Source organism: Malurus melanocephalus, unplaced genomic scaffold (genome assembly GCF_030028575.1).
Source record: "Malurus melanocephalus ecotype Western Australia unplaced genomic scaffold, MMel_1.1 scaffold_10, whole genome shotgun sequence".
In the NCBI taxonomy this organism is placed as follows: Eukaryota; Metazoa; Chordata; class Aves; order Passeriformes; family Maluridae; genus Malurus; species Malurus melanocephalus.
The window spans coordinates 302417-314687 of NW_026623242.1; the positions used below are offsets into that span (position 1 = coordinate 302417).

At 37.7% G+C, this 12271-nt stretch overlaps 1 protein-coding gene across 4 annotated transcripts in view; it reads right to left on the reverse strand.

Moving 5' to 3' along the window:
- Positions 1 to 12271, reverse strand: part of TAFA2 (TAFA chemokine like family member 2) — a 181754-nt gene that overhangs the window by 51195 nt on the left and 118288 nt on the right. For all 4 annotated transcript variants that reach the window (XR_008966056.1, XR_008966054.1, XR_008966055.1 and 1 more), the window contains exon 2: positions 2782 to 2888. Coding sequence is in view for 1 of the 4 variants with exons in the window: in XM_057376862.1 (XP_057232845.1) it covers positions 2782 to 2887 (106 nt within the window). In the remaining 3 variants the exon portion in view is untranslated. The remainder of the gene's footprint in view (positions 1 to 2781; positions 2889 to 12271) is intronic.

The window sequence follows — 12271 nt, forward strand, 5'->3', positions numbered from 1 at the left end:
AGAATGGGTTTGGCACCCACACACATCACACTGAAAAGATGTAATCTGAAATCCCAGCTTGTAACCCTGTTGCTCAATTGGTCCTCAGAGCCTGCTTTCCAGAGCCCTGYCTCGGCATCTATTTTTCTTGCTGCTGACTTGGGAGTTTTCATATGTGCCATATCCCCGAAACAAGTGCAACAAGCCTAGAGATAGCCTGTCAGAGTTATCTGTTTATATTCCTCCTGAAGTCTGCCTGGAGAGTACCATGCTCATTAAACAATTTTTCACACACTGATGATCTTTTTCTTCTTTTACCTTTTCTTTTCCTCAACAATAGCTTTCTGAAAAGGAGATGGGTTTGAAAGTTAGTGCAACTAGTGCATAATATGAGTAAGTCAATAGGAATTTTTTTTTAAATGCAGATTATTGATTTTTGGAATTGTAGGGGCTCCTTCAAAGTCATTAGGGTTTGTCATGTCAATATGYTAGTAAGGACTTCTATAAATGAAGATTAATGATGCTAGGAATAATTAGTGCTGAAAAAACTCACACGTTTCTCAGTATTTGGAAACTCCATGCAAAGGTGAACAGCATCAAATTCTCCTTCAATGTACCTCCAATGAACTTCTGCCATGAGAGCAAGGGGAAGATTTTCTATGACACAAAGGGAATTTAAACTCCCAGTATCTTTGGAAATCAATGGTAATTGAGCTGCATAACTCTGACTTGTGCTTTTTTTTAAATCCTCCATACAGTGAGTGCAACTGATTTACTAAATCCACAAGCCAAAATCTTTCTGAATATTTTTTTCTTTCCAAAAGACACCGAACAGGTAAAGTAGCTGCTTTTTCAAATTAAACACTCAAGTCATGCTTCTTGTTATTTTTCCCTGTAAGACTTCTTCATAGTGCTTCATAATTGAGAATAAAAACATCCACCACCAATTTCAGCTTTTCTGTGCAAGGGAAACCCCAGCAGAACTATACCATTAGTTATCTGAACAGTGTTTGTTATTTGAGCCTCAGCCTTAGAGCAGAGATAACTTAAGAAATATTAATTTAATCTTTTTAGATAAAAAAAGAAAAGTGCACCAGCCCCCCTGAAAATCAGATTATTAGCTATAGGGATTTCTTCATATTGCTGCAAGGTAGCTAAAAGCTTATTTTTCTTTAATTTGTATCTTTTGATACCTTTAACAAAATATATTAAGAAGTCTTACAGGGAAAAATAATGGTAGTGGATGTTTTTACTCTTAATTATGAAGCACTAATTCCCAAAATAGTCCTTATAATTTGTCAAATACTTGGTGATGGGTTTTACTCACCATTTTTTCAAAAAGTGTAGTAAGCAAACATTGGCAAAGTTTGAATTCAATAGAAGCAAACACAGCTTTACCAGCCCTTGCACATGGAATATAGATGGACTGGATATTGGCTTTTTCGATGTTTAAAGAGAGATAATCAAAGCAAAAGAATTCTGAATGCAGGCTAGGCTATCTTGGCTCATTTCTAATAGGCAGCTAAACTGGAAAGCCACAGCAGAAATCCATATTCTGGTTTGGAGGGAGAGCAAGGCTGAGCAAAGGGTGTCAGCATGGTTCTCATCTGGCGTGATGCCCATCCCCRGTGGCCTGCAGGACCACATCAGATTCTGTTTTGTCTGCAGTCAAACTGAAGCTTGCAAAAGACTTTGAAGAAAGTGTTTGCATCCTGAAGTCCTTTATCAGAGAGGTACTTTGAAGAAATGTATATTTGCACAGCAGAAAAATATATATTTCATTTATAAAATATCTGCTCATGAAATCCTAACATCAGGGTGAACATTACAAAACAGAAACAGAGAAATTAACTGACTGCTTTTTTTTTTTAATTCCTCCTCTGGGTTTAACTTCTTAGCTTGTGGTAATGTCCGTGTCCCACCCTTAATTTACCTGGGTTGCTAGAGTTTATTCTGATCTTGTACAACCAGATAAACAGCCAACAGACATTATATGATGATGAGAAATGGAGTTCAAAATCATATTATACTGCAGATCACATTTCAAGTTATATAAGCCTATAAGAAGGCATTAGTACATGAATCTGGAGAACTTGTTCCTTGTGTTAGGGTTAACAGAAACACACATACAAAAAAAAAACCACCCACCCATTTTTATAATATTAAATAAACCATCACAGCTTGTGCTGGTGTGTATACATACATATTAGGGGCTGGAATGACAAGAGGAAACAAAACTCTCATTGTCACAAATTACTAAAGTCCCTGGTCAGGTGTTAGGAGTGAAGCATAGAAATTAGACAACATTGCAAAGCAGCAGTCTTTTTTTGGTGATGAAACAATCTCATTCAATACACATTATCCATTATGTTAGCCTTGACAGATAACTGCACACAGTAGCATCATCTATGCTACTAAAAATTGTTTCTTTCTAGGGTTCATTCCAGGAATTCATTTGCAGCATACATATCTGCTGATATAACTATTTTTATGAGACAAGAAGTATTCAGTATTTTCTTATTTTACCACACCTTTTTTAGCATTTTTTTTCAACTATACCATCATTACTAAATGACATAAAATCAGAGAATGCTGAAAATGGCACGGAAATACTTAAATTGTCAATAAATAAATAAAAGTCTATGCATTGAAAATGCCCATTCTTTGGTACTGATTAGTGAACCAGTATCAGGAGACACAAATACACCTGAGGAGAAAAGGTCACATAGACCAAACCCTTCCAAATTTGTAGATGGAGGCCACAGATACAACAGTATAATAAAAGAGAACAGAATTTCTTACCTTTATGATGATTTGCCCCAGATGCTAATTTTCCCCACAGCGTTACAACAAATATTATTATTAGCAGTTTTCCTTTAGTTGCTTTCTGTAAGTATTTCTTATTCATCCTGAAAACAAAAATACACAAAAATAAATGTTTATCTTCAGATTTCTTAAAAATACWTTTTTTTTTCTTAATTTAAGGAGAATTGACCAAATTTTTACAGGGGTCTGGCTGACAATCCTAAAGCCTTAAATTCTGTTTAGCTCTAAATGAGATACATTAAACAGAGCAGCAACATAACCTCCCTCCTTGGTCTGACAGCATTCCTCCATCCTAGTCAGTACCAGGAGAATTCAATACCATCACCATTTCTCCCAAGGCACAGACAGTGTTCATAACTACAGCAGACCCCAAAGCTGGCAAGAAGGATGAATCCATGCACCTCTGAGCAGATTTTGATAAACAGAGTAGTTCCACTACTGTGTCTGCAGCCAGCCATGGTAATGTGGTTCTCTCTGATCATACTGTGGTGTTTTCAGCTTTTGGGATTGCAGGTCTTTTTAAATCGTGCCCACAAGTCATAAGGCAATCATAGATTTGAATAGACCTTCAGCTCAGATACCAATCCTCCCACAGAGAAATCCTGTTAGGAAGACCTGAGTGGTGGGGGAACGTGAACTTGAGCAGGGCAGATTCACTACCCTCTCTCCTGTCTACCTTTGGGTAATGAAAAGATTTGATTTACTGCACCAAGGGAAATTGCACAGAGCTCAGTGATGTTTTCACTGTGACAGCAAGCCACTGAGGTGCTTCAAGCTCAAGATAACACATGACTTATTTCTCAGTAACCTCCTCTAAAGACAAAATACCCCTCCACCTGCCAGAAAGACACGTTCAGGAATGTAGGCTCTAGTACTTAGGGATTACAGTCATGCAGAGAATGGCAAGAGGTATAATAATGGGTCCTTCTCTCACTTCTTCCCCGTAGAAGAACCTTAGGGAGCTGGCTAAGAAGCAGCTCTACACAATGGTCATGCTTCTGCTGATAGGTCAGTAGAACAGTGATAGCTGTTTCAAACCACTTCTACTAGAAAAGCTGAAATTTGATCACTTGAACAAAACTGTAATGCCTGGAACTAGGTTGCTTTCCTGAGCAGAAAAAAAAATGCACTACTTCAGTATGGTTGCACAATTGTCTCCTATTACATTCATAAGAAACCCAAAGGAATTCAAGTGCATCTCTTTTCTTTGCTCATATATAGGGCTATCTTGGGCAACCACAACTCTGAAATACAGACTGCTCTAACACACAATTAATCAGTAGTATGTTCAAAGTCCCAAATAATTTTCCATTCCTTCAAAACAATTCCTTTCCTCTCAGCAATTTCTTTCAAATAGAACACCGCATGCTGGTAAGCCAACACACACCACACAACTCCTCTGATGATTTCCAGACTTGAAACCAGACCACTTCCCCCAGAACTGCTAATCTAGGTCTCCAGGAGACTGATGAGCAAGCTGTGTGTTAGAAAACATGACTCAAACTAACAACCCRCAGAAGAGTGTACCAAACTCTTTTAAACATGAATTCAGAGCAAACAGAACTCAGCAATCTTTTACAGAAGTCACATATTTATTATGTGTTCCCAGAGGTTTACATATCACGTATATCAAGCAAAAGGAGAGAGGAGTAAGCAAGTGCTGTAGCCACGATAGTGCATGTGCCCCTGAAAGCCTGGCTGATTAATAATCACAGCAGCGATCACAGTGTGCTGTGAACCACTCRAAGCTCTGCCTTCTTGCACTGGTTCCAGTGCCTTTGGAGTGTAAACTGCATATTCATCATCAGCTCCAGGTTTATGAACCACTCAAAGCTAAAGGGAAATACATTATTTGYCACTGTAAATAAGAACAAAAAATTGAAACTGGAATGCACATTCAGCATACGCTCTTTCACAGCTCTCTCTGTGAAAAGAATATGAATTAACTCTTTCACTCTGGATTCTCATACTGCACCTGTTATGCTGCTGGTGCCAAGTCATCTCTCATTAAAATCAAATCTTTCTTCCTCACCTACATASCACTGCTCAAAACCCAGTGGGACTTGCACCATTAAAGCAAGGTTGAATCTAATACAGTTTCTTCCTGTATTCTGCTGATGCCAGATTCACTCACTGTGCCATGAGACTGGCAGCAAATGCACATCAGAAAATGCAAATGCACCAGGAAAAGCGGTAGCAGCAGGGGAAAGAGAAAAAACCAAACTCTCTGCCTGTGAACAGCAGCYCTCAGGACACATGACAGAGTGAACACACAAATCCTGCACACAGCTGAGCACACCAAAAGGAATAAGCTAGCACTGAGACTTATTTCTGCAAAGTCAGGGACGGGTTTTGGTTTTGACACAGAAAATCTGGGYTCAATGCCATTACCAGGTTTCTCAGTCATGAGAAAAACTGTACACCATTTCTGCACCACGAACCTATTACATTATTCTGCACTAGTTATTTGTGGTATTCACCTTTAGAAGGACAAAAATCTGAACTCTGTTTAATAGTAGTCCCATAATAGGCATAAATAACAGAAAAAGCAGTGCAAGTTGCAGTTCTAGCTTGCAACTAATAGCTCAGAGGCCACTAGCAGAACTACAAAAAAAAAAGCTGAGCAGTTAAAGCATTCATAACAAACAGCTGCTGAAATAGAAAAAGCTGAAAGAAGATGTTAAGTTTCAAAGTAATTATGCTATATGACCCTAGACCTAGTCCTGTGGTTGTGTGCGGTCCACTCACGATGGTCAGTCCAAGGACAGACAAGTGGCTGCWTAAGCACAAACAAGATGTGAAGCTCTCTACTCTCAGCAGTCCTGCTACACACACTAAAGCAATACAGCTGTAGAAATAAAAAAAAAATGAAGGGTTTGTAGTCCAGGAAGCTGAGTGGTTGGAATGGATACACCTCATCAACAAAGTGGGTCAACAGCTACGAAAGAAGGAGAGGCCAGAGAGGCYGTGAGATACACTCAGTGTATGACTGCCTGCATTATCACCTGGGCTCAGAAACTCTGACACTCATTATTTTGTTGTGGATTTGCAAAACAGCCCACAATAGAGCACTGAGAAGTCACTGGAACTAGATAGCATTTGACCTGAGCTCTGAAACAGCTATTAGCCTCTTGCAGCCCTGATCTACATCAAGTAAGCACATCCAGGAAAGAAAGCTGAGTCTGTTTCAGTACTGAAACCCTGACAGTACTGTTATTACACTGACATAACTGGCTGTGTTAAGTAGGACAAATGAGTTCCCAAATTATGTCTGCTTTCACTAGAGGTGATGCAGAGCTCCACAGAGGAACTGTAGATATTAACCCAAATGGTTTYCTTTGAGTCATTTTATTCTTCTATTTACCTTCTTTTCTGCAGAACCTCTCCCTCCCTGTGATACACCCAGGCTTCCATAATGCCAAGTAAGCCACAGATCAAAACAGAGAATAGGCATGCCATAGGAAACAGCTACATCTGAAAACTAATTTTACATGTGAACTTTATGTGTAACAAAAAATTTCCTTCAGTTTCTAACACAACATATTTGAAATAAATCCAAAGATTCTCAGCATTTTCACACAAAAGAGGACATGAAAGTCTGCTGGTTTTGAGCTCATTTTTCAATGTGCTTTGAGGCAAGAAAAAAGAAAGATGGCTCCTTTTCTGGTTCAGGAACACATTCAAAATGTAACAAAAAGATGTCACCCACATGATTCAAGGAGGCAGTGGCTGAGCGTGGGATGGCTCTGCTGTGCCCAGCTCTTCAGTGACACCATAACACAAGGAATACATTCATAGGATTTSTTACTTTTGCTCCCTAAGATTTGTTTTCCCTGAGGCACACTCCATGAGACCATCACCAGTCTGGTATCATGAACTCAAGAATAGACTGTTTTGGTGATCAGTGACAAAAAACTGCAGGACTGTTTTCTCAGGGAGAAACCATATCTGATGCTGCAGAGGAGTTTCAYAAGCTGCCATGTCAGCAGAAATCCCTCTCCCTGCCCTCTGCCACTCAACAGCAGCAAAATGTGAGTACATTCCTAGGTTGGACAGGCTCTCCTTGTCAATGCTCCATCTCACTGTCAGCCCACTTTMAGCAGCAGATGTGGTCCAACCATACAGCTGGTACTGAAAATGCCATGCACAGATGCGTATTTTCGATGTGGCATCCATAAGCTTTTGAGTTTCTACTTTCCTCCTTCTTTGCTTCTGGACTTGAGATCAGCTACCTTTCCAATAGTTCAGAATTAGAGGAGAATCACATGGCCAGTGCAAAATTGCTTTGCTTTCTGATTTTAGGTGAAGTGCAAACTCATGTAATCTTTGTTGTTGAAGAGAAAAAAAAAATGCTTCCTTTAAAAGCTTATACACAAATGAAATTCTCATCTGTTTCCTAGGAGTAACAACATTTTCTCTGTTGCTCCTTGTTTTTCTTTTCTTTACAAACAACAGCTTCCCTGAAGTTGTTCAAAATTCATTCGTTCCTGCTTTACATATGTGGGAAGTTTCACTGTCAGTAAGATCCATATGCCTTTTGCAAACACACAGACCCTGTGAATGCAAGTGTTCATAAAGAGATACATAAGCCTATTTCTCTACTGAATCCTGACAAAATGCTTAAGAGACAAAAATCTGATAGAAAATTAGTCCCATATCCTCTTACTTTTTTATGACAAATATTTTATTTGCTACTTCAGAGAAAGCCTAAATGAGTAGCAGAAATCACTGGAGACCCCAAGTCTCTTGTACAGAAATAATGCAGTTATTTAAATGATCTTCTCTACTATGTTGACTCTTACATTATTTATTAGTTGTGTTAGTTTCTACCTCCCACATAATGCAGGCATTTGCAGTTTTATTCAACCTTTCCTGTGTAGACTGAGGCAAATTTTAAAATTCCCCCCTGGTGAAAAAGGTCGCTTTGTAAAAGTAACACCATATGACCCCTGTGCATTTGCATATATATATATAAATTCCCTCTATGACATTCCTGTCATGTTTGCTCAGTGAACAAGTAATTTGCCACTCTCATTACTTCAGGTACAAGGTAGTTTGTGAAAATCAATCTTCTTTCTGCTTCATACATCACAGCCTGTAGCAAAGTGCACTCTGATTCCAGAATGAAGCTGGGGGACAAACACAGACATGTTCTCACGAGCGACTTTCTTTGATCTAGGTGGACAACTAAAGAAAGAGAATAGGTTTTTAGCCTAGCAATGCACGCCAGTCTCACATAGGAGGTGTGGAAATCCTTGCACACAAAGCAAAAGGGGTGTTTTTTTTTGTTGGTGTGTTGTTGTTGTTGTTAAAAAAAAAAAAAAAAAAAAAAAAAAGTTGCTGTTTAACAGAGTGGTTCTTTCCATAGTCAGAATAAATAGTCATAGAGAGCTTAGCCCCACTACTGACTAATATTCCGTTAAAGCATGGTAAGTAGACCAACACAGTCATGTTAGTGTTACTTTCAGTTAAGTGTAGCAGTGGAAGAAGATTAAAGACTTTTTGAGGCTTTAATGCCATAAAGAGGGTTTTTGAAAGGCTACTGTGCTAAAACTTAGGACACTGAGGCAAATTTAATCTTGCCAAAAGTACTTTTGCATATGTTTGATATGCATGCCCATATTTGTCTTTTATTCAAATCAGTGTAACTTAAGCACGTATTTAAATTTAAGCACATGATTTCCAGAAATGTACATACATGAGTTCTTGGAAACTGATTAGCAAGTGAGCTTTTATAAGAAGAGACAGTTTCAAGAAAAGAAAATGTCTCAAATAGCTGAAAAAGAAAAAGTTATGGAATATATGAAACCATGCAATAAACAAAAAAACCATTCTTCTTTGCATACTTCAATTAGTTTCTCAGCAGAGGGAAAYTGTAGATAGATGCACATACAGGTAATTACATTTGCCAACAATCCCATAGCACTTGGATGTGAAATTTACATATATATTATTGTTTCCAAAATCTGATAAGCATGAATACTCAAATTGCCAGAGGTACAAAATGCTTTAGCCACCTAGCTGCATTCCATCTCCCAGCTAGAAACACTGAGAGATGATGGAAATAACTTGTTTCTTCCAAAAGGGTATATATGGTTGTGATGATATTCCCTTGAAAACTTAGATGATACTGATGAATGGTCTTCCCTCTAAACTGCTATCGATGTTAATATCCTGTTTCCAGATTAACCCCCATTCTCTGCATACACAGTTGACTGTAATTTTMATCTTCATTAATTTTCCAATACAACATCTGACTGAAAATAATAAAGAAAGCAAAGAAATAATAAACAAGAAATGCACAGCCCTTTGGCCAGCTTCAATTCAAACAACACAGATGTATTTAACCATGTAAATATTAAATTTCTTTATTGGTCATTTCATGTGAACCAGCAAAAGAGTGTTCACCTGATGAACATTAATACTGACATGTTACTCAGTATAAAGAAATAAAATGTCATGAATTTTTGGGAGGCTAGGTTCTATACTTTTACRTATTTACAAAAAATATAAAACTAATAATCTAGTATTAAACCTGAACATTCCACTYATTAAGTGCTAGCATAAAACATACATTTGGATGATTATCCAAAGTATCTGATTATCTTTAATCTGCCCAATGATGTCCAACACCCTTGAGAAATATGCTTGGACCATCAAGTACTCCATATTAGAGGGTACTTAGGCACCAATTCTTATAATTTTCTYTGATATTATCATGCCACTTTAAACTATTTCTCTCCCAGTTTCTATGCTTAAGGGAGATTTAAGTTGCAGGGGGTACAGGCTATTCACTTAATCATCAAGACAGCAGCATTTGCTTGTATCTTACATGTTATCCTCCTGCAGATGGTTATTTAAATCTACTTTATTCATACCTCACTACCCAATCAAAAGCTTTACTGTAAAAAAAAAAAGATAACTGTGCAATAAGCTTTGAACAAAATGTCTCACTAAGATCTGAATCTCTAGGTGTGCAGTGATTTCATAAAGGCCATTGCAGTGGCAGAGATAAGCTTCCAAATCTATGAAGGCAGAAAAATCATCAAATATTAGGAGAGAATGGGAACTGAAGTGCCCATATTTAAAAGCAAGGATAAAAATGATCTGGGCAAGTGTAAGCCTATTAGTCTGACCTCTTCAGTTTGCAAGAGCTCTGAAGGCTTTGATGAAAAAGATAAATTAAAGACAGGGAGGTAAATAGAACATGGGATAAAATGAAGCAGTGTTACCAAGGGTAGCTCGTGCCAGACTAACTTGACAGCTCTTTTTGATAACTGATTTTCCAGACAAAGAAATGAAGTAGATATAATTTGTCTGGGTTTAGATAAAGCGTTTTCTACAGAGTCACTACAGAACTTCTGCATTTAGCTGAAGACTCTGTGGATTACTACAAGAATTGAAAGGTGAATCCAGGTGCAGTAACAGCATGTAGTATGGAAAGGGAATATCAGGAATTAATAGCATTTCTGCTACAAGTTGGGAGCTCATCATCTGAAACAACATGTAAAAAACAAGTAGTTTATTTAAGCTGACCACAAAGAGCACATCAGCATCAATATGACATGAGATGGCTGTGAAAAAGGCAAATCCTATAAATTATTAAATTATACATTCCTAACAAAGACACAGAAGAACAAGTATGAATTTTCTCAAACTATCATTCAGAATAACCTATAACATTCTGGCCAGTCATCTTTATGGAAGTACAACTGAACCCACAAAAAATACGGGGATGGTCTTCMAGTCAGAGGAATAAAGTCTCTACCACAGGAGGCGTTTTAGAGCTTGGCTTGTGAAGCAAATGAAAGGCTGAAGGGAAACAGAGAAATCAAAAGGAATTGAACACAGCGGAGGTCTCATTTAGTCTTGTCTCTACATCAGTATCATGATTCCTTTTTTGTACTCTAGTACAGGAACACAAGGACTAGAGGTTTTTTTTCATGAAGAAAACTATAAACAAGTTCTTTGCAAACGCTTTAGTGAAGTTTGTTTTTTTTTTTCCCCGAGACCTTTCATTCTCCTCTGAAAAACTTCAAAAGTCACAGCATTTCACAGTAAAAAAACCTGTCAGTCTAATCACTAATTACCTGAACCCACAGTGTGTTCCATCCAAAAACTGACCATGCTGACAACCACCTGATTAAGACGAATATTCCTTCTTATTGTTTTAACATCCTCAAGGCACAATTGCCATATCTGTATCATAAAATTTAAGGTGACCCAAAAAGTTACAGTACTACACTGGTGGATCACTCAGTACCAGAACTGCTTTTTGACTAACTGCAGTGAATTAGTCACACTGTTGAGCATGAGTGACTATTCCATAATTAAGACTCCCTTGTTTTATTTAGAACTCACTCTCTTTTCTATCACTTACGTTTTAAATTTAAAACCTTCCTGTTGTCATCCTGTTTTTAACATTGACAACATGGAAATTTGAAACTGGCAGGCATAACAATTGCCAAGATATGAGGACGCCTTGTTTTCCACAAGAGCAGAAACATAGAAAATGTAGAAAACATGTAGAAAATGTTGAGATGTAGAAACCAAAAACTATTTACTTTCAAGTTCAATTATTTTCAGATGATAACATAAGAAACTATACCATTAAAAGTATTTTTAAAGTGTGGATATCAGAACTTTAAAATTTCTGTTGTTATTAGATCTATTTAAGGTGACTAACATCTTAAACATAATGTCTTTCAATCATTAGTGGAGGACAAATTCTGGGATTTTTACATGGATATATCAGTATGGATGAAGGCCATCATTATATTACACGATCTTCCCAGACCTGAAATTTGTATGTTCAGACTCTATTGCATGAATATCCAACTGAAAGTAAAATTCTGTTTTTCTGAAGAATTCTCCTGGCAAATAACACTATKGCAGCCTCTGCAGATGAACAGGAAGCAGGACTCAGAGTAAGTTCTCCTCTGCTATTTTCATGACAATTACATCTGTCAATGGGCATACTAGCACTTCTGACAAATAATAGGCAGGTCTGAGCTTAATCTATGTTTTATACTTGATTCCTACACATTTTGGGCCACACTTGAAAGTAAGGGTTCAAGTGTAAATAAAAATGACAGGTTGCTCAAATCACTGAAAAATATAAAGCTTGCTTGTGCAATGACCAAAATAGCTCCAACAGCTGACATAACACACTATGAAGACAGGAGAGCTGTCAGCTRGGAGTAAACCTAGTTGAGACGCAGTTGGAACATGTTCCTCCACCCTTTTAATGTCAAGTCCTAACACATGCTCATTTGTCACAGTCACCACAGGCACCACTTTCAGAGGAAAAAAAGCAAGATCAAAGTTAGATCAGACCCTTCCAAAATATGGATCTGGTACATAATGCAAATCTCTTTCCTGAGTGGATGCATAGGAAAAGTATTTTTTACTCTGAGAGATGCTAAAGGAAGGCATCCAGGCTGCACAAACAACCTTCAGCTACTAG